This window comes from Ahaetulla prasina, chromosome 3, assembly GCF_028640845.1.
Source record: "Ahaetulla prasina isolate Xishuangbanna chromosome 3, ASM2864084v1, whole genome shotgun sequence".
Taxonomy (NCBI): Eukaryota; Metazoa; Chordata; class Lepidosauria; order Squamata; family Colubridae; genus Ahaetulla; species Ahaetulla prasina.
In genome coordinates this window covers 225,899,862-225,926,328 of record NC_080541.1, presented here as the reverse complement: position 1 = coordinate 225,926,328, position 26,467 = coordinate 225,899,862, and the positions used below count along the sequence as shown (strand labels likewise).

Below are 26,467 nucleotides of genomic sequence, written 5' to 3'. Positions count from 1 at the left end.
GAGGAGGAGGAGGAGGAGGAGGAGGAGGAGGAGGAGGAGGAGGAGGAGGAGGAGGACAGCAACAGCAATAGCACTTAGACTTACACACCGCTTCACAGTGCTTTTACAGCCCTCTTTAAGAGGTTGACAAGATCAGCCTCTTGCCCCAAACTATCTGGGTCCTCGTTTTACCAACTTCGGAAGGATGGAAGGCTGAGTCAACCTTGATATTCATGCCCGTTAAAAAAAAAATCCATGGGCAATCACAATATGCATGTATGTCCTGAGATGCTGAAGATCGGTAACAGCAGGAAATTCACCACAGAATATTTGCATCCATTGGTTTAATATTTGCAGCACAGTTCCAAAAAACGAATTCCCTGTCAAAGACTTTCTTTTTAAAACCAATCCATCCATGGGGATAGAATTGGAAAGTCTGTACATGCTAAAGACTTGAACACCTTTCTTCTTACTCTTGAGTCTAAACACACTATTTCAGGCTGATAAGAGCAAACAAAAGAGAAGTATAGCTAAGAGAAGTAGAAAAGAGGGAGAGAAAAAGGAACGGAGGGAGGGAGCAGATGGAAGGAAGAAGAGAAAGGAAGGAAGGAAGGGGAAGGAACAAAGGAGGAGGGGAAGGGGGGAAGGAAGGAAGGGAAGGAAAAAGAGGGTGGAAGGAAGGAAGGAAGGAAGGAAGGGGGAGAGAGGGAGGGAGGAAGGAAGGAAGGAAGGAAGGAGACAAGGAAGGACAGGGAGGGCAGAAGGAAGGAAGAGGAGGGAGGGAAGGAAGGTGGGAAGGAAGGAGGGAGAAAGGAGAGGGAGATGGGGAAGGAAGGAAGGAAGGAAGGAGACAGGAGGGAGGAAGGGAAGGAAGAAGACAGAAGGAAGGAAGAGGAGGGAGGAAGGGAAGGAAGGAACGCGGGAGGAAGAGAGGGAGGGAGGAGAGGTGGAGGGGGGAAGGAAGAAGAGGGTGGAAAGAAGGAAGCTGAAAGGAAGGGAGGAGAGGGAGGGAGGGAGGAAGGAAGGAAAGAAGAAAGAAAGAAAGAAAGAAAGAAAGAAAAAGAAAGAAAAGGAAGATGTGAGAGAGAAATGGGAAGAAGGAAGGAAGGAAGAAGAGGAAGAAGAGGAAGATGAGAGAGAGAGAGAAATGGAAAGAAGGAAGGAAGGAAGGGAGACGGAAGGAGAAGGAGGGCAGAAGGAAGGAAGAGGAGGAGGAGGAAGGAAGGAAGAAGAAAGAAAGAAAGAAAGAAAGAAAGAAAGAAAAGGAAGATGTGAGAGAAATGGGAAGAAGGAAGGAAGGAAGAAGAGGAAGAAGAGGAAGATGAGAGAGAGAGAGAAATGGAAAGAAGGAAGGAAGGAAGGGAGACGGAAGGAGAAGGAGGGCAGAAGGAAGGGGAGGGAGGGAAGGAAGGTTGGAAGAAAGGGGAAGGAATGAGGGAGCAAACGGGAGGAAGGAGAGGAGGGGGAAGGAAGGGAAGGAAGAAGAGGGTGGAAGGAAGGAAGGAGAGAGAAGGAAGAAGGAAGGAGAGGGAGGAAGGGAAGGAAGGAGACAGAAAGGAAGGAAGGAAGGAAGAAAGGAAGGAAGGGTACTTTGACCTCTTGCAGGGTAGGTAGGACTGAAGACATTTTCCTAGGAGGTGGGAAGAGCAAAATGCCAATCCATGCATTCCTTATCTCTGGCTTAAACTTATTTCCAGAATAAGGCCACACACTGACTGAGATGGTGTAGGGTTTCCTGCCTAGGCAGGGGGTTGGACTAGAAGGCCTCCAAGGTCCCTTCCAACTCTGTTGTTATGTTACTCCCGCTGCCGTTGAAAGGACAGCAGGGGAAGGAAAGGAAGGTAGAGCGTATATTTGAGGTGAGACTTCTGGACTAAGCAGGGCTCATCCTTGAAGCTGGCTTCCATTTTGACTCTTGGCAAGCAGGAAGCCGATAACAGCCCGCTCAGCTCTCAAACTCTCAATCCTGGAGCCTCGTTGCCGTCAACCTGGTGCTCTTGGAGAAAGAAATTCCCCCCGGGAACCTACCCAAATCCTATTTAGCGGAAGCCGGGGCGACGGTGAGGAGGCGGGTGGGTGGGTGGGAAGAAAAAGACTGCAGCAAGCGAGCTTAAGACACATCTATTTATCTGCGCAGGACTGGACTAGAGTTTTAAATTTTAAATGTCTAAATTTTAGATTTGGTTTTAAATTGGGTTTTATTATTTATATGTCTATTTTAAATATTTGGCCTATATAATAAGTTTTTTAGATGAATGTTTTACTTTGTATATTTATGTGTTTTTTATATGTCCCTAGGGAGATAGGGCGGTATAAAAGTACGAATAAATAAATAAATAAATAAATAAATAAATAAATAAATAAATAAATAAATAAACAAGCTTGCAAAAGAGGGGCTTTTTTTTTGAGTAGAGGGAGAATTAGCCAATATAATTACCCTGCAAGGCAGCTCCTGGCCCTGGAGGTGATTCCTCCTCCTCACAGCCAAATAGCAGGGGTGAAAATCCAGCAGGTTCTGACAGGTTCTGGAGAACCGGTAGCGGAAATTTTGAGCAGTTCGGAGAACCCGCAAATATCACCTCTGGCTGGCTCCAGAGTGGGGTGGGAATGGAGGTTTTGCAATCTCCTTTCCCCCAGGAGTGGGGAGGGAATGGGGATTTTGCAGTATCCTTCCCCTGCCACGCCCACCAAGCCACGCCACGCCCACCAAGCCACGCCCACAGAACCGGTAGTAAAAAAAAAATTTGGACTTCACCACTGCAAAATAGGCCCAGACACGCTTATACATATGTAAACATTGAATATATATATCCAAGGACGGAAATGTAAAAAAAAACACAGGTAGACCTCGACTTATGACACGGTTGAGCCCAACACTACCATTGCTAAGCGAGAGGGAGACGTTAGAGCAGGGGTGTCCAAACTTGGTCCCTTTAAGACTTTTGGACTTCAACTCCCAGAGTCCCTCAGCCAGCAAAGCTGGCTGAGGAACTCTGGGAGTTGAAGTCCAAAAGTCTTAAAGGGACCAAGTTTGGACACCCCTGCGTTAGAGGGAGTTTTGCCTCATTTCCTCACCTTTTTTGTTAAGCAAAATCATTGCGGTTGTTCAGTTAGCAACATGGTTGTTAAGTGAACCTAGCCTCCCCATTGACTTTGCTTGTCGACAAGGTCGCGAAAGGGGGACCTTCATGTGACCCCGGGACGGTGCAACCGTCGTAAGTACAAATCGGTTTGCCAAAGGGCCGAATTTTGATCACGTGACCACGGGGTCGTTAAGGGCCGGTGAATAGCGCAGGCTGGTAAAGCCTGTTATTAAGAACACAGTAGCCTGCAATTACTGCAGGTTCGAGCCCGGCCCAAGGTTGACTCAGCCTTCCATCCTTTATAAGGTAGGTAAAATGAGGACCCAGATTGTTGGGGGGGGGCAATAAGTTGACTTTGTAAAAAAAATATACAAATAGAATGAAGACTATTGCCTTATACACTGTAAGCCGCCCTGAGTCTTCGGAGAAGGGCGGGGTATAAATGTAAACAAAAAAAAAAAAAGTGTGACAATCGGTCCTTAGTCACTTTTTTCAGTGCCGGCGTAACTTCTAACGGTCACTAAAACAAGCTGTTGTAAGTAGAGGACTACCAGTACAGGGAAAGGAACTCTGCCCTAAAAGGTAGGATATCGAAAAAAGGAGCAGAGAAATAAAAATAAATTTTAAAAAAACTGAAAAAAGAGAATAATAGAATAGAATAGAATAAAAAATTTTATTGGCCAAGTGTGATTGGACACACAAGGAATTTGTTTTGGTGCATAGGCTCCCAGTGTACATAAAAGAAAAGATACATTCGTCAAGAATCATAAGGTACAACACTTAATGATAGTAATAGAATAGAATAGAATAGAATAGAATAGAATAGAATAGAATAGAATAGAATAGAATAGAATAGAATAGAATTTTTTATTGGCCAAGTGTGATTGGACACACAAGGAATTTGTCTTGGTGCATAAGCTCTCGGTGTACATGAAAGAAAAGATACCTTCATCAAGGATCATAACGTACAACACTTAATGATAGTCATAGAATAGAATAGAACAGAACAGAACAGAATAGAATAGAATAGAATAGAATTTTTTATTGGCCAAGTGTGATTGGACACACAAGGAATTTGTCTTCGGTGCATACGCTCTCAGTGTACATAAAAGAAAATATACCTTCATCAAAGTACAACACTTACAACACATAAGAATTGAGACTTGAAGCACTGTCAAAAAGATAAAAAGATTTGAAACAGGAGTGAACTCTACGTATCTTCCTTACCGGTTTGGAAGTGCACGCACCTCGCGCACTCGCTTCCCTCGCCCACGGGTGTCACATGCACGTGCAAACCTTCTGCGCATGCGCAAAAAACACATTACTTCCTGGTTAAAACCAGGAAGTAATGACACCCGGGCGGGTGGGCGGAGCTTCGCTTCACCATTGCTACCGGATCGTCGAACTACTGGTCACGATCGTTACCGGATCGCGCAATCCGGTCTGATCCGGGAGCATTTCACCTCTGGTTTGAAAGGGTTGGAGAAAAAATATATATAATACTTTAGCCTGGATCAGGAGATGAATAAAAAGAAAAATTCCTTTTCTGGTAATTCTGCAAAGCACGGGATTCTTTCTTCACAAACTAAACTAGTTAAGCTCAATTTCCTACTTCTGTAGAACCTTGTTAAGTAATCAAGGCCCCTATTGAAATAAGTGAGCCTTCAGAATCCATCAAAGAGGAGGAGGAGGAATTGAAGGAGGAGGAATTCAAAAACCCTCGAAGGATCACTTAGGGCAGTGGTTCTCAACCTGTGGGTCGGGACCCCGTTGGGGGTCGAATGACGATTTGCCAGGGGTCGCCTAAGACCATCGGAAATATGGGAAGTATACTTGCGAGTCGAAGAATCGCGCTCCAATGGTTGACTCCACAAGCCAGCTGCAGGCTCTTCAAATCGCTAGCCGAATTCGGCTTCAGGCGCGATGAATTAAAAAAGAGAGAAATCTTTGCTCTGATGTCTCCCTCTCAAGCCAGCTGCAATCACTCCCAATCGCTAGCCTAATCTGGCTTCAGGCGCCATAAACTTAATAGGGGAGGAGTCTCCGCTTTAATGCCTCCGTCCTCAAGGCAATCGCAAGCAGTTCAGATCGCTAGCCAAGACGGCTTCAGGCGCGATGAATTCAAAACAAAAATAATTTTACGGTTGGGGTCGCCACATCATGGGGAATTGTATTAAAGGGGTCGCAGCACTATAAAGGTTGAGAACCACTGACTTAGGATGTGCCACCATGATTATGGAATACAGATAGTCCTCCACTTACAGCGGTCAAATGGCACTGAAAAAAGTGACGCGGGACCGTTTTTCACACTTACGACCGTTGCAGCTACCCCCCAGGATCACGCGATCAAAATTCAGACACTTGGCAACTGACTCATGGCTTATGACTGTTGCAGCATCCCGGGGTTGTGTGATCCCTTTTTGCGACCTTCTGACAAGGGAAGTCGATGGGGGAAGCCAGATTTACTTAACAACCGGGATACTAACTTAACAACTGCAGTGATTCACGTAACAAAGGCACTGAGAAAAATCGTGAAACGGGGCAAAACTCATTTAGCAAATATCTCGTCAATTTTGGGGGTCAAATGTAGTCGAAAGTTGAGGGCTACCTTTATTAAACTGTGGGGGACTGAAAATGAATCAATCGAGTTATTTATTTTTATCCCGCCATTATCACTTTATAAAGTAACTCAACACAGCAAGATTCCTAACACTCCTTCCTCCTCCTATTTTTCCCACAAGGGCAACCCAGTGCAGTAGGTCGGGCTCAGAGAGAGTGGCTGACCCATAGTCCCCCCAGCCAGCTTTCATGCCTAGGAGATGCCTAGGAGATAACTAGGCTGAGTCCAAGGTGGGGAGAGTTAAATGTGTCATAAGTCACGAGTCCCTGCACACCCACAAGAGATCTAAGGTCCAGCCTACCTTGTATGCCTTTCTGATCTCTTACAGTATGTCCCTTGACCACTAGTTATATATTATATTATATAGTTGGTCAGATTGCCAGAATCTTCTGATTTGCCCAGTGCTTGGCAAGCAGGACTGGAATTCACTGTCACCCAGTCACCCAGCTGGCTTTCATGCCTAAGGCAGGACTAGAACTCACCAGCTCTTGGTGAGTGGCCCAAAGTCAACCAGTTGGCTTTCATGCCTAAGGCAGGAGTAGAAGTCACTGTCTTCTGCCGATTGGCCCAAAGTCACACACTTGGCTTCCATACCTAAGGCGGTACTAGAACTCACTGCCTGCTGATTGGCCCAAAGTCATCCACCTGGCTTTCATGCCTAAGGCAGAACTAGAACTCACAGTGTCCCGGTGATTGGCCCAAAGTCACCCACATAGCTTTCATACCTAAGGCAGGACTAGAAGTCATGGTCTTCTGCCGATTGGCCCAAAGTCACCTAGCCGGGTTCCATGCCTATAGTTGGACTAGAACTCACTGTCTCCTAATGATTGGCTCGAAGTCACCCAGCTGGCTTTCATGCCTAAAGTAAGACTAGAACTTACCTGCCTCTCAGATAATTATTTATTTATACGCAAGGCTTATACGCCACTCCTATCAAAGCCAAAATCTGCAGTTTCCATTATCTATTGCCTCACCCGCCATGCTGAAAAATCCTCCGTGGGAATTAACTCTCCTGCACTTTTCCGTTTGGGAGCCAAACGGGTTGGGTTGACGGGAGCCAGAAGAAATTTACAAACGCAGCCGTGCCAATTTGTGCAAACAGCTAGCTGTGTAGTTGCTTGGAACTATCTTATGTGCAAATTCAGACGCTCCTTTGTCTCTGAGGTCTACAGACAGGCTCTGACTATCGAAAGAAATGTGATAAAAAGGAAACAAAAATCCAGATGTCTAAGATAAGCATCTCTTCGGTCCAACAGCTCACCTAAGGATCAAGCACAACTTCTGGAAGAGGGAATGAATGGACTGGCAATATTTGTGCACGAGCGTTTTTTCCCCCCCCTCACTTGAAGCCCAAACGCCCAGGCTCAAGTTATCATATTTTGGGCAGGTTATAAAAAGGCCCAGCGTCTGATAAAACTACCCTGTTTCCCCCCAAATAAGACCCAACCGGAAAATAAGTCCTAACATGATTTTTCAAGATGCTCGTAATATAAGCCCTACCACCCAAAAATAAGCCCCAGTTGAGATTGTCAGCCTGATGGGTGCATTTAGTACCGTATTTCCCCCCCCCCCAAAATAAGACCTAACCAGAAAATAGGCCCTAATGAATCTTTTGGAGCAAAAATTAAGACAAAACCCGGTCTTATTTTCAGGGAAACACGAAGGAGGAACAAAAGAGAAGAAGCTGGAATCAGTTACTTGGGCAATAGAAGTAAGTTTGGAAGATCTGAAAACACTAAATTAGGGACAGATCGCCGCAGACAAGATCTCTCCATATGGTTGCTAAGTATCCCCACAGACCCGATGGCTCATAGTCAACCAACCTGCAGTTCCATGCCGACTCTCAGCCCTAAAGTCTTCCCATCCTGCCTCTTCTCCCCTTCTCTCTTCTAATCCGCCGTATCCAACTAGGTGCAGGTTTTTGCGTTCTTGACATAAAGAGACGAGAAGGGGAAAATAATAATGCAAGCCTCTGCTGGATTCACACGCGGGACCCGAAAACGAGATCCGTGGTTAAACCTTTAAAGAAGGCTTTTGGTTTTCAAAATTGGGACCCTGGCCCCCACCTTCCTTCTCTTAAATCTCTCGATTGAAAATGTAAGGTATCTCCGAATAAACAGAATTACGGCTGTTATTATTTCGCACCACAGATCAAGAAAAAAACCTGCCCTTTTTGAGTGGGAGAAGGAAACCCACATTTCTTTTCCCCCTTCCCACACAAGCTCTGGAGACCTAGTTAACCTCCACCTCCTTTGGAAATCTGATAAGCGATATTTATATTCTCAAACCTGCCATTCCCAAATAACGTTCGAGAATATAAATATCGCTTATCAGATTTCCAAAGAGGTGGAGGTTAACTAGGTCTCCAGTTCGTGTCTTACGATCAAGGCGTGGTCGAGAAAATCTCCTCCGACAATGTGCATAAAACTATAAAAAAGTAATCATTTAAAACATAATAAACGGATTAAAAAGAAAAAAAAGAGAGGAATAAACTCAAGGGCCAGGCTGGATGGGCCCCTGGGTCTTTTTCTGCCGTGTCAGTTTTCTATATTTCCTCCTAACAGGCGAAGATATTGAGGAGGGGGGGGGTCACATTTCCCAACTGTCTCCTGCTACACCCCTCCCACAAATGCCATCCTGGCTGACCAAATCCAAGTAGTGGTGGATTGATTTTATTTTATTTATTAAATTTATATGCCACCCATCACTGCTGCCGTGATCTTTGGGCATCTTATAAAGAGAAGATTTAAAAAAAAAGAGAGAGATAATACAAAATGACAAAGAAATGCCAGTTGACTCTGGAGCTACCGGTTCCTGCTTCAGGCTCCAAGGTCTCCTTAGCTTAGCCCGAGGGATGGGCTGGTGGTGTCTCCCCCACCCAGCGACAGGGGAGGGGGGGGTCTGTCAGCGTGGCTGCGGATTTTGTGCAGCCTCTTCGGAGGAGGAGGTTGGAGAAGGCGTGGCTGGTCGGGCAGCAGGAATATCTGCTTGCCAGGTTCTTGCCTGGGTGAAGCGGTTTGGCCCGGTTGGGCATCGACTGCAGCTGAGCTTCCACACGGCCCGGTGGCTCTTCAGCTTGTTAAATGGGGAAGGGACCCTTTCGGGGGAAGCTGGAATCACTCAAGGAAGCAAGTGGAAAACACTGAATGAGCCAGAGGTGGGTGGAAAAAAAAAAGATATGCCTGGTTTTTGTTCCAACTGTTTTGCCCCGATGGGTTTCTTGAGATGTTCCTCCCGTTAGCATCTTCCTGCTTTTAAGGGGCAGGAGGAGGCTGGGAAGAAAACATGGGGATAAAATCCATCCATCCATCCATCCATCCATCCAACCATCTCGGCTTGTCAGTTTTAACCCTCCTGCAGAAGGGTGGGGTATTGATGGGGCCGATAGGGAGGCCTGGCTTTGTCTTCGGCTAATCTCTTCCATCTTCTGCGCCTTCTGGTTTTTTTTGGTTTTTTTTTAACAGCAGTCCTCGTTAACCTTGCAAGCCCTGGTTCTCTTCTTCTAGCCTCCCCCCCCCCACCGCATCCAATAATTGCATCCGCTAATCCAGTTTGAGAAAGAAGAAGAAGAAGAAGAAGAAGAAGAAGAAGAAGAAGAAGAAGAAGAAGAAGAAGAAGAGGAGGAGGAGGAGGAGGAGGAGGAGGAGGAGGAGGAGGAGGAGGAGGAGGAGGAGGAGGAGGAGGAGGAGGATGGGTACCAGTTCTCCAAGACAAACCTCGCAGCTGTTTAAGAGTCCTTTGTCATTGTCAGGAAATTGAAATATCTTGGGGGGGTGGGGGCGGCGGAAAGAAGCAGATTGTTTCCAAGCGCCATATGGGGAATGCACCTGGTGCTTCCCCTTCCCTCCCTCCCTCCCTCCCTCCCCCTCCCTCCCTTTCACAGAAGCTCCAGGATCTTCCACTCCCAAGGCAGAAAAAGCTGGGCCAGTCCTTGGCTTCATCTATAGGCCATTTCTGCACGAAAGTCGCAAAAGGCGGGGCGGGTGGGGCTGCTGCGCCAGCTGCGCTCTCCCCCCCTCCCTTTCACAGAAGCTCCAGGATCTTCCACTCCCAAGGCAGAAAAAGCTGGGCCAGTCCTTGGCTTCATCTATAGGCCATTTCTGCACGAAAGTCGCAAAAGGCGGGGCGGGTGGGGCTGCTGCCCCAGCTGCCCTCTCCCTCCCTCCCTCACTCCCCCCCCCTCTCCACCTCTGCCTGTCTCCTCCAGCCAGCTGCAATGAATGTGAGTTTTCTGGTATCGGTGGGCGGCTCCTTTTCCGAAGGCTTCTCCTGGTTCCAGCTGCCTCCGAGCATGCTCTCTGCCTGGGCATTTTGAGAAGGCGCCAGCTCACCAGTGCTGCGTATACACACCCCACAGCATTTTCTTACCAGCCAGTGGGTGCATTTGTGCACGTTTGCACATTGCCTTCCCTTCTCACTGACCATGCTTAGCAATCGGTTCCTGGTAATCTTTCTGGGGTGTTCCCTCTCTCTCTCTCTCTCCATCTCCCACCCACCCCTCCATTTCTCTCTTTCTCTCTCTCTCTCTCTTTTTTTTTAGAAGAGGACAAATGATGGAAGGTGATTTGCGCTTTCCATTTCTAAAACTCTCAGAAACAGAAACGTAGAAAACCCGACGGCAGAAAGAGACCTAGCGGTAGATTCGAGTCTGCCCATCTGAATTTTTTTTTTAATTATGTTTTACATTTCCACCACCCCCCGGCCTCAGATGAAGGAAAATGCGTTTGTCCCAAGCATGTTTTTAAAGGAGACTTTTTTTTCAACACGGCACAGCTCTTTAAAAAAATAACCCACACACACACCAAAATCTTTGCTTAGGTTTGCCCAAACGGTACGATTGTACTAGCCACACACCACCCTTTCAGATTATTTTTTTAAAAAATGATAAAATAAAACTAAAGATGGAAGGCGTAACCCAAGACATGTTTAGGATCGCAGAGCAGGCGCCGGCATAGAAATCCCTTAAGAAGAGGACCCCACATGTCTCTTTGCCCCCCGCCTTCGCCCCACCCCACCCCATCTCCATCCAGGCCTTCTTCCCTGGGAAAGGAGACAGGGTGCAGCTCTGCGGTGGTATCACAGCCCCTGCGGGGGGGGGAAAGATTGTTGGGGCACGAGTGTTGGCTCTCGTTCAGCGCCATGGAGGGACCACTCCCTCCAAAACAAGCTTGCAAGCTCCCCACCTCCAATACGGCTAACCCAAACGTCTTTTTGTAAATAAAAATAAGAATAAAAATCACACTGGGGACCATGTCCAATTGGTACAGAAATCTCTCCTCATCGTGCAATGGTTGCAGGCAAAAAAAAAAATATCTACCTTATCCTCAGACCATCCACGCAACCTGGAAACCCCCAAAAAGCAAAATAAGAATAAGAATAATTAAAAGAAATAGAGTTTTGTGGGGAGGGGGGGAAGAAAAACCCCTCTATCCCCCCCCCATCTCCCACCTACTCACAACCTCAGGCTTGGAAAGGAGAAGGGCGAATTGCCTCAAATCTTGCACAATAAAATAAAATAATAAAATAAAATAAAATAAAATAAAATAGTGCCCTGGAAGCAAGACGGTTGCAGAGAAAGCCAAAAAAAGAAGAAGGAGGAGGAAGAGGAGGAGGAGGAAAGAAAAAAGGGAAGCCATCCCTGGTTTTACGGTACCTGAAACGGTGCTGGCCATGGTGAGGATGGTGAGATGGGCGGTGGAAGGACGGCTGCAGAACGCAGAGGAGGAGGAGAAGGAGCAGGTTGCCTTGTGCTGCTGGAGTACTGCAATGCTGTGGAAGGAAGGGGAGCTGTGACTCAGCTGGAGGGGGGCTGTGGCTCTCCGAAGAGGGAGGAGAAAGAGGGGACGCGTGTGCAAAGGGGAGGGAGGGAGGGAGGGAAGGAGGCTACAAGGAAAAGAAAAGAAGAAAAGACAGCCACATCGGAAGACCCAACTGGCTAACAAGACTTGGCTTTGGAGAGCCAAAGCTTTCCAGTTTCTTAGGGGTGGGTTGGGAGTGGGGGGGGGAAAGATGTAGAGACACATGGGGCCTGGAGAAGAGACACACCCAAATATTGGAGATTTCCCCAATGCAGCCCTTCTCTGGTTCGGCACAGATAAGAAAGGGACCAGCTACCCATGGGTTGTTCTTGAAGGCTAAAACATATGACGAATGGTTGCAGGGACTGGGTATGTCTAGTTTAATAAAAAGAAGGACTAGGGGAGACATGAGAGCAGTCTTCCAATATCTCAGGGGCTGCCCCAAAGAAGAGGGAGTCAAGCTCTTCTCCAAGGCACCTGAGGGTAGAACAAGAAGCAATGGGTGGAAACTAAGCAAGGAGAGAAGCAACTTAGAACTAAGGAGAAATTTCCTGACAGAACAATTAATCAGTGGAATGACTTGCCTCGAGAAATTGTAAGTGCTCCAACATTGGAGGTTTTTAAGAAGAGATTGGAAAGCCATTTGTCTAAAATGGTATAACGGTTTCCTTCTTGAGCAAGGGATTGGACTAGAAGACCTTCGAGGTCCCTTCCAACTCTTGTTATTCTCTGTATGACTATAACTTGTTGCTGGCAATCCTTATGATTTATATTGATATATTGACCATCAATTGTGTTGTAAATGTCGTACCTTGATGAAGGTATCTTTTCTTTTATGTACACTGAGAGCATATGCACCAAGACAAATTCCTTGTGTGTCCAATCACACTTGGCCAATAAAAAATTCTATTCTATTCTATTCTATTCATCTTACTGGGGAGTTGGAAACCGCATAAGAGGAAAAAGAGGAATGATTTCACGGAAGGCCTCGGGAGGTGGATGGAGGATTGGGTTAACGTGGCCGGAAAATGTGATCTGCTGGATTCCTCATGGCTGAGCTTTGCATTGAAAAGCTCTGAATGGAGGCCCAGCGATTTAGCTCACGTTTTTTAGGTTTGGCAGCTGGACTTCTAGATTGAGCAATTTGTTGTTCAGTTGCTAAATCGGGTGAAATCCAAATTTTTTTTACTACCGGCTTGGTGGGCGTGGCGTGGCTTGGTGGACGTGGGGAAGGATACTGCAAAATCTCCATTTCCACCCCACTCCGGGGGGGAAGAATACTGCAAAATCTCCTTGCCCACCCCACTCCAAGGGAAGGATACTGCAAAATCCCCATTTCCTCCCCACTCCTGGGGGAATGATATTGCAAAATCTCCATTCCCATCCCACTCCAAGGGAAGGATACTGCAAAATCCCCATTTCCTCCCCACTCCTGGGGGAAGGATATTGCAAAATCTCCATTCCCACCCCACTCCAAGGGAAGGATACTGCAAAATCCCCATTTCCTCCCCACTCCTGGGGGAATGATATTGCAAAATCTCCATTCCCACCCCACTCCAAGGGAAGGACACTGCAAAATCCCCATTTCCTCCCCACTCCTGGGGGAAGGATATTTCAAAATCTCCATTCCCACCCCACTCTGGGGCCAGCCAGAGGTGGAATTTGCCAGTTCTCCGAACTAGTCAAAATGTCCACTACCGGTTTCACCGAACTGCTTAAAAATTTCTGCTACTGGTTCTCCAGAACCTGTCAGAACCTGCTGGATTTCACCCCTGGGCTAAATCGTGTCCGACTCTTTGCGACCCCCCCCCCCATGGACCACAGCAGGCCAGGCCCCTCTGTTCTCCCCCTTCCCCTGGAGCTTGTCCAAATCCATTTTCGTTGTGTCAGTGAGACTATCTGAACCAGGGGTCTCCAACCTTGGCAACTTTAAGCCTGGCGAACTTCAACTCCCAGCTTTGCTGGCTGGGGAATTCTGCGAGTTGAAGTCCGCCAGGCTTAAAGTTGCTAAGGTTGGAGACCCCTATTCTAAAGGACAGGCAGGATTGCTTTTGAATCTTTAACTGGGAGGCGCCAAGAGTGGGCTGAAAGATGGGCAGCTATTAAAAAAAAAATCTGAATAAATTAAAATGGCCGTTTAGACCAGGGGTCTCCAACCTTGGTCCCTTTATGACTTGTGGACTTCAACTCCCAGAGTCCCTCAGCCAGCAAAGCTGGCTGAGGAACTCTGGGAGTTGAAGTCCACAAGTCTTAAAGGGACCAAGGTTGGAGACCCCTGATTTAGACAACATTCAATTTCCTTCCTTTTTTCCCCCTCTCTCTCTACCTCTCCTCTTGCTCGTTTGAGCCTTTAAAAAATAAAGTGTCTTTTCTTAAGGGCTCCTATAAAACTGTGTGTTTTCATTTCTGTTTTATTGATCTGCGGTTTTGCTGAGACCTTCCGATTTTTCTTCTCGCCGTCTTCTAAATCTGTATTTTTAACTTTTTAAGAATTCAGATCGTTTTTGCAAATCATCCTGACCAACGTAGGACGGGCGGTCCTTGACCTGCAGCGGTTCGTTTTAGTGACTATTCAAAGTTACATCCTCACTGAAAAATATGACTGATGACCGTTTTTCAGATTTACGACCGTTGCAGCATCCCCATGGTCACATGATCAAAATTCAAACAACTTGGCAACTGACTCGTATTTATGACGGTCGCAGTGTCCCGGGGTCATGTGATCCCCTTTTGCAACCTTCTGACAAGCAAAGTTAATGGGGAAACCAGACTCGTGTGACTAACTTTAATGACTGTGGCAAAAAAGGGTCATAAAATGGCACAAAATTCACTTAACAAATGCCTAATTTAGCATCATAAATCCTGGGCTTTATAATTGTTGTCATAAATCGAGAACTACGTGCACCTTCATTGAAAAAAAAAACCAACAGTTGCTAGGCCTGTTATCATTTTGGGGCTGCTCGGATTCATATAAGGTCTTGGCAGCGATTCAAGCACTTTCGATGTGCGTTCTCCGTGACCTTGACAACAACCCTGTGAGGAAGGCCCTCCGCTGTTGCAGATGGCCTTTGGGGTAGCATTTGAACCTGCCTAACATCATTTGGGTCCTTTCCCCCCCCCCCCCCCGCCCCACAGATATGATCTGAACTGGGAGACCTTCTCACAACGTGGCTCATGCCAGGGGTGGGCTTCAAAAATTTTAGCAAGGGGTTCTCTGCAAAGCTGGCTGAGGAACTCTGGGAGTTGAAGTCCACAAGTCTTAAAGTTGCCAAGGTTGGAGACCCCTGAGCTAGGGAACTAAATGCCACTTCTGCAAAAGCCCCAAAGCTGTCCGATACCCCCTTGCCCAGCAGTGTCAAATGGGAGAGGTGGAAATGAGCGTTTCCCCCCCACCCTCCTTTATCGGGACCTCAGCTGGGCAAAGGGTAGCTTTTATCGATAAGCCTTTCCCCCTGATCCTCCCTCCGAGGGGGAAAAAGGCCTTCAGAGAGGCTTAAATCCAATCGATGCAAAAAGAAAGAAAAAAACACCACCAAAAAGTCTGTGTTTGCAGCTTTTTGAGCTGAAAGATTTTTTTAAAGAAAGGAAGGGGGAAAAAAAGCATGGTAAGGAACATTTGTTTAAAAGCGAATCGCCATTCTGAGATCAACTCATAATTCACTGGCCTCGGTTCAAGGGGGAAAAAAAAATCTGCTTATTCAGCAAGACCGATGGCTTGACCTTAAGTTTCCTGCTGACTTTTCTGGCCTAATTAAGCTACTGAAGTTCGCAGATGACACAACAGTGATTGGTCTCATTCGAGACAATGACGAATCCGCATATAGGCGAGACGTCGAACAACTAGCCTTGTGGTGCAACCGAAACAATCTGGAACTGAACACACTCAAAACCGTAGAAATGGTGGTAGACTTTAGGAGAAACCCTTCCATATTTCCACCTCTAACAATACTAGACAACACAGTACCAACAGTAGAAACCTTCAAATTTCTGGGTTCTATCATATCGCAAGATCTCAAATGGACAGCTAACATCAAAAACATCATCAAAAAAGGACAACAAAGAATGTTCTTTCTGCTCCAATCAGAAAGCTCAAACTGCCCAAGGAGCTGCTGATTCAGTTCTACAGAGGAATTATTGAATCTGTCATTTGCACCTCTATAACTGTCTGGTTCCGTTCTGCAACCCAACAAGAAAGACACAGACTTCAGAAGATAATTAGAACTGCAGAAAAAATAATTGCTACCAACCTGCCTTCCATTGAGGACCTGTATACTGCACGAATCAAGAAGAGGGCCGTGAAAATATTTGCAGATCCCTCACATCCAGGACATAAACTGTTTCAACTCCTACCCTCAAAATGACGCTACAGAGCACTGCACAACAGAACAACTAGACACAAGAACAGTTTTTTCCCAATGGCCATCACTCTGCTAAACAAATAATTCCCTCAACACTGTCAAACTATTTACTAAATCTGCACTACTATTAATCTTCTCATCGTTCCCATCACCCATCTCTTTCCACTTATGACTGTATGACTGTAACTTTGTTGCTGGTAATCCTTATGATTTATATTGATATACTGACTATCATTTATGTTGTAAATGTTGTACCTTGATGAAGGTATCTTTTCTTTTATGTACACTGAGAGCATCTGCATCAAGACAAATTCCTTGTGTGTCCAATCATACTTGCCCAATAAAAATTCTATTCTATTCTATTCTATTCTATTCTATTCTATTCTATTCTATTCTATCCTATTCTATTCTATTCTATTCTAATTAAATGGCAGTTCCCGCTTAATGGCAGTTGAGGGACAGGCAGAACTGGCCTTTCTAGTGCTGAAATCTCCAACCTCAGGAGACCCAATTATCTCATTTGGCAGTCTGGCAAGGTCCCTCTTATCCTAGCCTTGCTGTTTTGCCTTTTTTTTTTTTTTGGCTCATCGGTACCTCACTGACCTGGGCTGACCTTGCAAAGAAAAATGGGGGACTGCTTGGATGGGGCACCACCACGGAATCCCAAGGCTGTGTGTTCGACTGAGCAGCTGAAAAAGCCATCTCGGAAAGACGTGGCAAAATCCTTCAAGCGAAAGCCACCGCGGTTTCAGGAAGGAAGTTGGACTTAGGGAACTGGATCTCGATATCAGTTTGTTTCATCATCTTGATCTCTCTTTGGAGAATTCAATGCTCCCATTTGGCCCTTTGCAGAGGTGGGTTTCAGCAGGTTCTGACCAGTTCTGGAGAACCGGTAGCAGAAATTTTGAGTAGTTCGGAGAACCAGTAGTAAAAATTCTGACTGGCCCCGTCCCCATCTATTCTCTGCCTCCCGAGTCCCAGCTGATCAGGAGGAAATGGGGATTTTGTAGTAACCTTCCCCTGGAGTGGGGTGGGAATGGAGATTTTAAAGTATCCTTCCCATGCCACGCCCACCAAGCCACGCCCACCAAGCCACACCCACGGAACTGGTAGTAAAAAAAATTGAAACCCACCACTGGCCCTTTGACAATTCTCCAGTCTATTCCCCACCATCCAGTCAGAGCTGAAGAAGCTTCTTGGAGGAGAAGTGAAAAATCTTTTTCTTCAAAGAAAAACCATAAAGCCTCTTGAAAAAAGCACCATTGGGATCCCCATTCTATTCTTTAAAGAAACATACAAACAAGCAAAAAAAAATATGTCCGGATTTAAGAGTACAATTCTAAAGATTTTAATTAATTTTACCAAGTAAACAAGCCCAAAAATGTGCTGGAGTTTTCGTTGGGGACAATATGCTGAGTGTGTAAACCGCTTAGAGAGGGACGGAAAGCACCATGAAGTGGTATAAAAGTCTAAGTGCTGTTAACATCTTAGGACAGGGGTCTGCAAACTTGGCTCTTTTAAGACTTGTGGACTTCAACTCCCAGAGTTCCTCAGCCAGCAAAGCTGGGAGTTGAAGTCCACAAGTCTTAAAAGAGCCAAGTTTGCAGACCCCTGTCTTAGGATAACAAAAGCAGTGCCGAGGCAGGAAATGTTGTGTCTCGTCCGATCTCACCACAGCCGGGGCCTTCTTATCTGCTTCCGAACACGGAGGAATGTCCTAGTATGCCTCCCGGCCCCAGCCCTGGCTCCATGCCCAGACAGGCTGAAGAGGAGGAAGTATCTCCAGCCCCCAGCTCTGGCTCCATGCCCAGGCAAACGGAGCAACTAGACCCCTCCCCCTCCTCCACAGCATGTGAGCCTGAGGGAGGTCAATTACCAACAGCTGCAGACTGGAGTGACCCTCGCGTCAGAAGAATTGATAGGCGGAGGCAACAGAAGGAAGGGAGGGGCAGGCCTGGATAAGTGCTGAGTCATGGAGCCACACCCCATGGCCTATATAAAGGACCTGCTTTCTGGCATTCTCTGAGTCAGGCAAAGTCTAAACATATCTTGCTGAAGTCACTTTCTGGTCTCCTGCCTGCCCTGAGGACTTTGCTAGGACTTTGGCAGAGCTGCGGAGGCACGCCTGATTCGGATTTCCCTGACCCGGCCGTCAGCGGAGGAGTGGGACACGACAGGAAAAAACAAAGTCACAGTCTAGAATAGCCAATTATCTCGTTCAACAGCAGTAACTGTGAGATGGATCTAGGAGTTCCAGTGGACAATCACTTAAGGATGAGCCAGCCGTGTGCGGCAGCAACCCAAAAATCCAATACCATCCTAGGCTGCATCAACAGTGGGATAGGATCAGGATCACAAAAAAGTGACAGTCAATACTCTATACTGCACTGCTGAGGCCATTCTTGGAATACTGTTCTATTGTTCTGGTCACCACGATACAAAAATGATGCCGAGAATTTAGAAAGAATGAGAAAGGGAAGTGCAATAATGATGATTAGGGGACTGGAGGACAAGTGGACGACGAATCGTTGCAGGAACTGGGAAAGTCTAGTACAGTGATGGTTAACCTTTTCGGCACTGAGTGTTAAAACTAGAATGCGTGCATGAGCGCCGGAGCACCAGAACCTGGAAGAGAGCAGTTGGACGGTGTGCATGCCCACAAAGAGGGCTCTAGTATGTTACTATAGGTTCGCCATCATGGGTCTACTACAATGAAGAGAAGGCCTAGGGGTGATATAGAATAGAATAGAATTTTTTATTGGCCAAGTGTGATTGAACACACAAGGAATTTGTCTTGGTGCACATGCTCTCAGTGTACATAAAAGAAAAGATATCTTCATCAAGGTACAACATTTACAACACAAAGGATGGTCAATATATCAATATAAATCATAAGGATTACCAGCAACAAAGTTACAGTCATAAGTGGAAAGAGATTGGTGATGGGAACGATGAAAAGATTAATAGTACTGCAGATTTAGTAAATAGTTTGACAGGGTTGAGGGAATTATTTGTTTAGCAGAGTGATGGCCTTCGGGAAAAAACTGTTCTTGTGTCTAGTTGTTCTGGTGTGCAGAGCTCTATAGCGTTGTTTTGAGGGTAGGAGTTGAAACAGTTTATGTCCAGGATTTGAGGGATCTGTTAATATTTTCACGGCCCTCTTCTTGATTCGTGCAGTATATAGGTCCTCAATGGAAGGCAGGTTGGTAGCAATTATTTTTTCTGCTTTTTTATGATAGCAGTCTTCATATCACCCCTCTGAGGGGCTGTCACAGAGAGGAGGGGATCAATCTATTCTCCAAAGCACTTGAAGGCAGGACAAGAAACAGCGGACGGAAATTAATCAAGGAGAGAAGCAACCTAGAACTAAGGAGGAATTTCCTGATGGCAAGCAGAATTAACCAGTGGAACGGCTTGCCTCCAGAAGTGGAGGGTGCTCCAACACTGGAGGATTTTAAGAGGAGATTGGACAGCCATTTGTCTGAAATAGGGTCTCTTGCTTAAGCAGGGGGTTGGACTAGAAGACCTCCAAGGTCCCTTCCAACTCTGTTATTCTGCTTTAAACTTGCAAAAAGCATCGTGATGGTTTGGAAGGTTCTTGAAAAATCTGCATGTTTTTTAAAAATGGTGCTGTCACACGGGAGCGTCTATATTCATAAATTGTAGCGATTGATAAAACTGAATGGGAAAACAAGTAAATGTTAAATAGAATAGAATAGAATAGAATTTTATTGGCCAAGTGTGATTGGACACACAAGGAATTTGTCTTGGTGCATAGGCTCTGAGTGTACATAAAAGAAAAGATACCTTCATCAAGGTACAACATTTACAACACAATTGATGGTCAATATATCAATATAAATCATAAGGATTGCCAGCAACAAAGTTACAGTCATACAGTCATAAGTGGAAAGAGATTGGTGATGGGAACTATGAGAAGATTAATAGTAGTGCAGATTTAGTAAATAGTTTGACAGTGTTGATGGAATTATTTGTTTAGCAGAGTGATGGCCTTCGGGAAAAAACTGTTCTTGTGTCTAGTTGTTCTGGTGTGCAGTGCTCTATAGTGTCGTTTTGAGGGTAGGAGTTGAAACAGTTTATGTCCAGGATGCGAGTGATCTGCAAATATTTTCACGGCCCTCTTCTTGATTCGTGCAGTATACAGGTCCTCAATGGAAGGCAGGTTGAGGACCTGTATACTGCACGAATCAAGAAGAGGGTTCAAAAAAACAGTTCCGTATGGCCCCTTTACTGTTTGTGGGGCCTATTTGCGAAGGTTGAACGAAACATATCTTACATTTTTAGAGTTCGTTCAGAAAACGGAACAGTAAGCTAAAACCCACCGGCTAGATCCAGATCATGTGCTAGCTAAATTGAAATGAGTGGCTGGTGGTGAATGAATGCAGCCCCAGAAGTTTGCCTTGCAAAAAAAAAAATTGGAGGGGGAAGGTGGACAGGAGGGGAGGGCGCCACAGGGATGATATTTTGCAAAGTTGAACTTTACAAACGTAACTGATTTGTCCCAAAGGTGCTTTTTTCAGGAGGCAACTGGACTTTCTTGTTTTTTTTCTTTTGAAGGCATTTCATTTCTCATCCAAGAAGCTTCTTCAGCTCCGACTGAACAGTGGGGAATGGAAGGATTGATACTCCTTGCAGACAGCTGGTCATTTTAGAGAGACATTTTAGAGAGACACTGAGGCCACTTGGAGGTTTATTTGTGTCTTCAGGGTCGTAAAAACACAGACTTCAGAGGATAATTAGAACTGCAGAAAAAATAATTGCTACCAACCTGCCTTCCATGGAGGACCTGTATACTGCACGAATCAAGAAGAGGGCCGTGAAAATATTTGTAGATCCCTCGCATCCTGGACATAAACTGTTTCAACTCCTACCCTCAAAACGATGCTATAGAGCACTGCACACCAGAACAACTACACACAAGAACAGTTTTTTCCCGAAGGCCATCACTCTGCTAAACAAATCATTCCCTCAACACTGTCAAACTATTTACTGAATCTGCACTACTATTAATCGTCTCATAGTTCCCATCACCAATCTCTTTCCACTTATGACTGTATGACTATAACTTGTTGCTGGCAATCCTTATGATTTATATTGATATATTGACCATCAATTGTGTTGTAAATGTTGTACCTTGATGAACGTATCTTTTCTTTTATGTACACTGAGAGCATATGCACCAAGACAAATTCCTTGTGTGTCCAATCACACTTGGCCAATAAAAAATTCTATTCTATTCTATTCTATTCTATTCTATTCTGTATGTCGTGGACTATCTCTGGATCAGGGGTCTCCAACCTTGGTCCCTTTAAGACTTGTGGACTTCAACTCCCAGAGTCCCTCAGCCAGCAAAGCTGGCTGAGGAACTCTGGGAGTTGAAGTCCACAAGTCTTAAAGGGACCATGGTTGGAGACCCCTGCTCTGGATGGATCCCAGCATTTCTGTTGGGACGCCCTCCATCCAGCCTTTGAGGACTACAACTCCCATCACTTCAAGCTGGAAAGAGCAGAGACCCCAGTCGGGCCCTTTGATTCCTGACCGCTCTCTTGCTCAGACTGAGGCGAGCCACAGCGCCTGGGACTACAAACTCCGCCAACCTGGCCTAGCTAAATTCCTGACTAGCAACCATGATGGGGTTTGTAGTCCCAACGCTTGGGCGGGCGAGAAGCGCTTGTAGGCCCATCTGGGAGAGAAGATGGCTTCACCATGGAAACGGGGGCGGGGAGAGAGAGAGAGAGAGAGAGAGAGAGAGAGAGAGAGAGTGTTGCCCCGGCAACGAGAATGCCTCGCGAGAGCTTGCCGTCGTGTCTCTCTCTCTCTCTCTCTCTCTCCCCCCCAGCTTCCAAGGCGTGCGCGCGCGCGTGCGCGCGCTACCCAACCAATGAGACGCCGAGGGCGCGGCCACGTGACCCAACGCGCGGGGTCTGCGAACCGGGGCGCTTCAAGAAGAGGTGCGTGAGGGCAGCTGGCGGAATCCGCGCGGGCTGAGGCTCCTCCTGGGCAAGGCCTGGGCCCTTTCTTTCCCCGCTCACCGGAGTAGAGCGGCGGGACGGGAGGCCAATATCTCCGGGTCCCCTCCTGCCGGAAAGGGGAACCCGCCGAGGCCCCTCAGAATGCGGGGTAGATGAGGGTGGGGGAGGGGAGAGGGTTGAGGCCTGGGTTCCCCCCCCCCCCCAGGCCGCTGAGGGCCTGGTGCGGGGGGGGGGGAGAGACTTGACCCTGATGACTCTTTGAGCCTCTTTGGGGGGAGAGGGGGTGACCCCCACTATTAATAATCTGAAGGGAAAGCGAATAGGCCTTCCTGGCTTAGAATAGAATAGAATAGAATAGAATAGAATAGAATTTTTATTGGCCAAGTGTGATTGGACACACAAGGAATTTGTCTTGGTGCATATGCTCTCAGTGTACATAAAAGAAAAGATACCTCCATCAAGGTACAACATTTACAACACAATTGATGGTCAATATATCAATATAAATCATAAGGATTGCCAGCAACAAGTTATAGTCCTACAGTCATAAATGGAAAGAGATTGGTGATGGGAAGGATGAGAAGATTAATAGTAGTGCAGATTCAGTAAATAGTTTGACAGTGTTGAGGGAATTATTTGTTTAGCAGAGTGATGGCCTTCGGGGAAAAAACTATTCTTGTGTCTAGTTGTTCTGGTGTGCAGTGCTCTATAGCGTCGTTTTGAGGGTAGGAGTTGAAACAGTTTATGTCCAGGATGCGAGTGATCTGTAAATATTTTCACGGCCCTCTTCTTGATTCGTGCAGTATACAGGTCCTCAATGGAAGGCAGGTTGGTAGCAATTATTTTTTCTGCAGTTCTAATTATCCTCTGAAGTCTGTGTTTTAGAAGAGAATGCGCCCAACAGTGGAGATTTCTAAGAAGAGATTAGGCAGCCATTTGTCTGAAACGGTAGAGTGTTTCCTGCCTGAGCAGGGGGTTGAACTAGAAGACCTCCAAGGGTCCCTTCCAGCTCTGTTATTCTATCTTTTCCATTCCATTCCCCTTCTCTATGATGGGCATCATCCTATCCCATCCTATTCTATTTAATATTTGTAGCCCAGGGTTGAAAGGAGAGGTCCTTGGTGCTCTCTGAGCTTGGTTGTTTCCCTGTAGATGTTTCATGACCCAGCTAGGTAATGTCATCAGTGTTAGAAGGGAATGGAGGAAAGGAGAAGAGGAGGAAGACAGAAGACAGCTCTGTTATTCTATCTATTCCATTCCCCATCCCTTGCCTATCCTATTCTATCCTTCCCTATCTGTGTCCTATTCTAATTAATATTTGTAGCTCAGAGTTGAAAGGAGAGGTCTTTGGTGCTCTCTGAGCTTGCTTGTTTTCTTGCAGATGTTTTATTACCCAAACTAGGTAACATCGGTGAGTAGAATAAAGCAATAACTTTATTGTCCCTTTGAATGTACGCTAATTGGCATACATTAAAAAGAAATTTCGTTGCATACAGCTCTCAAAGTGTCACCACCTCCAATATATATTACATAAACATGACAAAATAAGTAAATACAAAATTATGCATATACCCGCATATATTATATGACCCAGTGAAGCAACACAGTCTAGTTCGAATGTATACATGCACATGGTGAGAAAAACAAATCTGGCAAGTTTACTAGGCGGATGGCATAGGGAACAAAGCTGTTACAGAATCTGGTAGTAATACTTCGAAACCTCCTCCCAGAGGGGAGCAACAGAAACAGACCATAAAGTGGGTGTGGGCGGTGGTGGTCTCTGACAATGCTTTGAGCTCTAAGCACAGCACTTATAAGCAATATCCTGAATATCAGGAAACGATTGTCCTATAATCTCTGCTGTCATTACCACTCTCTGTAGGGACTTTCTATCTGAGGCACTGCTGCCACCAAACCAGTGATTCAGTTTGTTAAAATACTCTCAGTCGTGCCTCTGTAAAAAGTGGCCAGGACAGAAGAAAAAAGATGTGCTCTCCTAAGCCGACGCAGGAAATGCTGATGCTGGTTTGGATGCTTCACTAATGATGATGTATGGAGAGACCAGTTCAGATTGTTAGTTATTTGCACCCCCAGATACTTAATACTGTTGACCACCTCTGCAGCTGTATCCTTGATACTGAATGGAGTATGACTATGCCGGCTAGAAGGGAGTGGGGTTTGCAAAGTGGAGGAGGAGAATTGGGGTCCTTGGTGCTCTCTGAGTGGTTTTCTTGGTGACATTTCATTAACTAGGGTAGCATCTTCAGTGTTACCTAGTTGGGTAATGAAGCATCTCCAAGAGAACCACCAAGCTCAGAGAGCATCAAGGACCCCCACAGTTCCACTTTGAGCTATAAATATTCTATCTGTAATGGCAGTGAATGAGCCCATTTCACAAGGGGAAAATCACAGTGGAGACTTATTAATGAACATTTTATATCCACACATTTTTTTAAAGGCCCAATGGGGTCAATAACGTGTCCTGAATATCTAGTGAGGGCATTCATAGAGGACAAAAGAAGTGAATAAGTAAAACTAATACCCTGCAAATATTCTTGATTTTAGGTTTTGTGAACCTGAGATGCCAGATGAAATATGCCCAAAATAAAATTAAATGGCATTACTATTGACTTTCCATTTCCACCCTACAAATGTCAGGAGACATATATGTCCAAAGTGCTTGAGTGCTTGCAAAAGGTAAGCATTTGATGAAATCCTAAGTGAAGCATAATTCAGCCTCTATGTGTGTCAAATGAAATAAACTTTGAAACATACAACATACATCATTACATGGACTGCCTTTGAAGCTTCAAGGGATCAGAATGTCTGTTTTAGCAACGTTGCATTTATACGATGATAGCTGTATGGATTTGCTTAAGTCCAATTCAAAATGTAGCCTATTGCCATCTGGAGCCTTACAGCCTCCGGGTACCAGAACAGGATACTAGCAAGATCACTTAGTAGACCAGGGGCAGAGAGGTACAGTTGAGTGTCAATAAAGGAGAATATTTGAAATGAGACATCCTTGGTGCTCTCTGAACTGGCTTGTTTTCTTGCAGACATTTTATTATCCAAACTAGGTAACATCATCAGTGCTAGCAAGGAGTGGGATTTGCTTTCAGTTTATATTTTTGTGTCTTGCCCTGTCATTGTTGGTGGGGGTGATCTTGGAGGTTCTTTGGTTGAGCTGTTTGCTTCTTTAGCAGTTTCTTGATTGAGGTATTGTTTACTTCTTGATTGTTGATCTGAAGTTAATATTGGGGTTAATCTATGCTCATTTGGGTGTTGGTTGCTAGCAGAGAATGATCTTTTTGCTCCCTTTTTACTAGCCGATTGTCTCTTGTATAATCCATAGATATTGTTTATAATTATGTGTTTGTTGATGGCTAATTTGTACAGAGTTCCAGGCTTCTAGAAATTCTCTAGAGTTTTTGGACTATGGAATGGGAATTGGGGCACCCTAGGAGGATGATTGAGGTGTTAGGTTTTTAGCCTTTGTTTTGTGGTTTGTAGTTTTATTATGGTGAGCTGCCCAGAGTCAGGTATTATGGGGAGCAGCACGTATCTAATAAATAGATCTTGTTATCAGAAAATAAAGATGACTTTGCATTATTCATCATGGACATAAAACTGCAAAAGAAAGATCCAAGTTAGTGCTAAATATTAACAAGGACAAGGTTATTTCAGTCAGAGTGCTTAGAGTGACTTTGTAATATTTCATAACGGGTCTGACATAGCTGGTTGCAAAAATGACTGTTTTGTGATTTAATTGATTAATCCAGAATTAACCATCTTGAAAATAATCTTAGAGGACTTAGTTTTGAGCAGTGATATATAGAATTGCTTTGAAAGTATTGCAGCTATAATAAATATGATCTTCTACACTCAGAAATAGAATTGGCTTAGTGAACTGTATCGACATGCACATTTTTGGATTCTGCACATATTTTTACTTTATGTAGAACAGATGCCTTTGGAACATATGAAGCCTGCTTAGCGCTTCGTGAAAAGAAGCTTTGTTTCAGTCCCTTCTCTTATCAGTGCCAACCCTGTTTACATGAGACCTGGAAGTAGAGAAGTGGGTAGGTGGGTTCTCTTTTCTCGATGAAGGGAAAGAAACACTTAAGGAGCCCTTATGTTCATGCAATCTGTTCCTAAATTTTTAATAAGTCAGAGAATACATTCCGTGCCGGCTTAATACTGCAAGGTAATTTTATGGAAAGACTTTGCTCATGGACTGTTTTGTAAATGTTATCATTGCCCTACTCAGGAGACCTAGCATCTTTTTGAAATCAAGGGTTCTGTCTGTCTTTCTCTTCATCCATCTATCCATCCATCCACTCACCCACGCACCCATGTCTGTCTGTCCGTCCATCCGTCTATCCATCTATCCGTTCACCCATCTCTCTCACAGAGGGGCTATGCAATTTAATCACAACATTAAAACCAAATAATTTAAGTGTCAGCTTTGAAAGCCATACTAGGCTGAAGGCTTCCACGCTGCCACTTTCTCCTGTGTGGGAAAGTAGGAGAAGGGGGGGGGGTTGGTACAAGGGGCCATTAGACATAATAACATTCTTCCTGCTGGTCAAGGTCAGGCCAAGACAGCATCTGGAGAAGGAGTGGTCGGAGTGAT

At 45.4% G+C, this 26,467-nt stretch overlaps 2 protein-coding genes across 9 annotated transcripts in view; one reads left to right on the top strand and one right to left on the bottom strand.

The window, feature by feature from the left end:
• STMN3 (stathmin 3) overlaps positions 1 to 11,440 on the bottom strand; it is a 63,675-nt gene extending 52,235 nt beyond the window's left edge. The window contains exon 1 of the mRNA XM_058177940.1: positions 11,336 to 11,440. Within this exon, the coding sequence (XP_058033923.1) occupies positions 11,336 to 11,354 (19 nt within the window). The 5' untranslated portion in view covers positions 11,355 to 11,440. The remainder of the gene's footprint in view (positions 1 to 11,335) is intronic.
• A 10,297-nt stretch (positions 11,441 to 21,737) lies between these two features.
• RTEL1 (regulator of telomere elongation helicase 1) overlaps positions 21,738 to 26,467 on the top strand; it is a 157,968-nt gene continuing 153,238 nt past the window's right edge. Inside the window, exons 1-2 of one of the 8 annotated variants that reach the window (XM_058177924.1) lie at positions 21,738 to 21,810; positions 24,397 to 24,528. In XM_058177924.1, coding sequence (XP_058033907.1) covers positions 24,427 to 24,528 — 102 coding nt within the window. In that variant the 5' untranslated portion in view covers positions 21,738 to 21,810; positions 24,397 to 24,426. The other 7 variants (XM_058177926.1, XM_058177930.1, XM_058177928.1 and 4 more) reach the window with 7 other exon arrangements.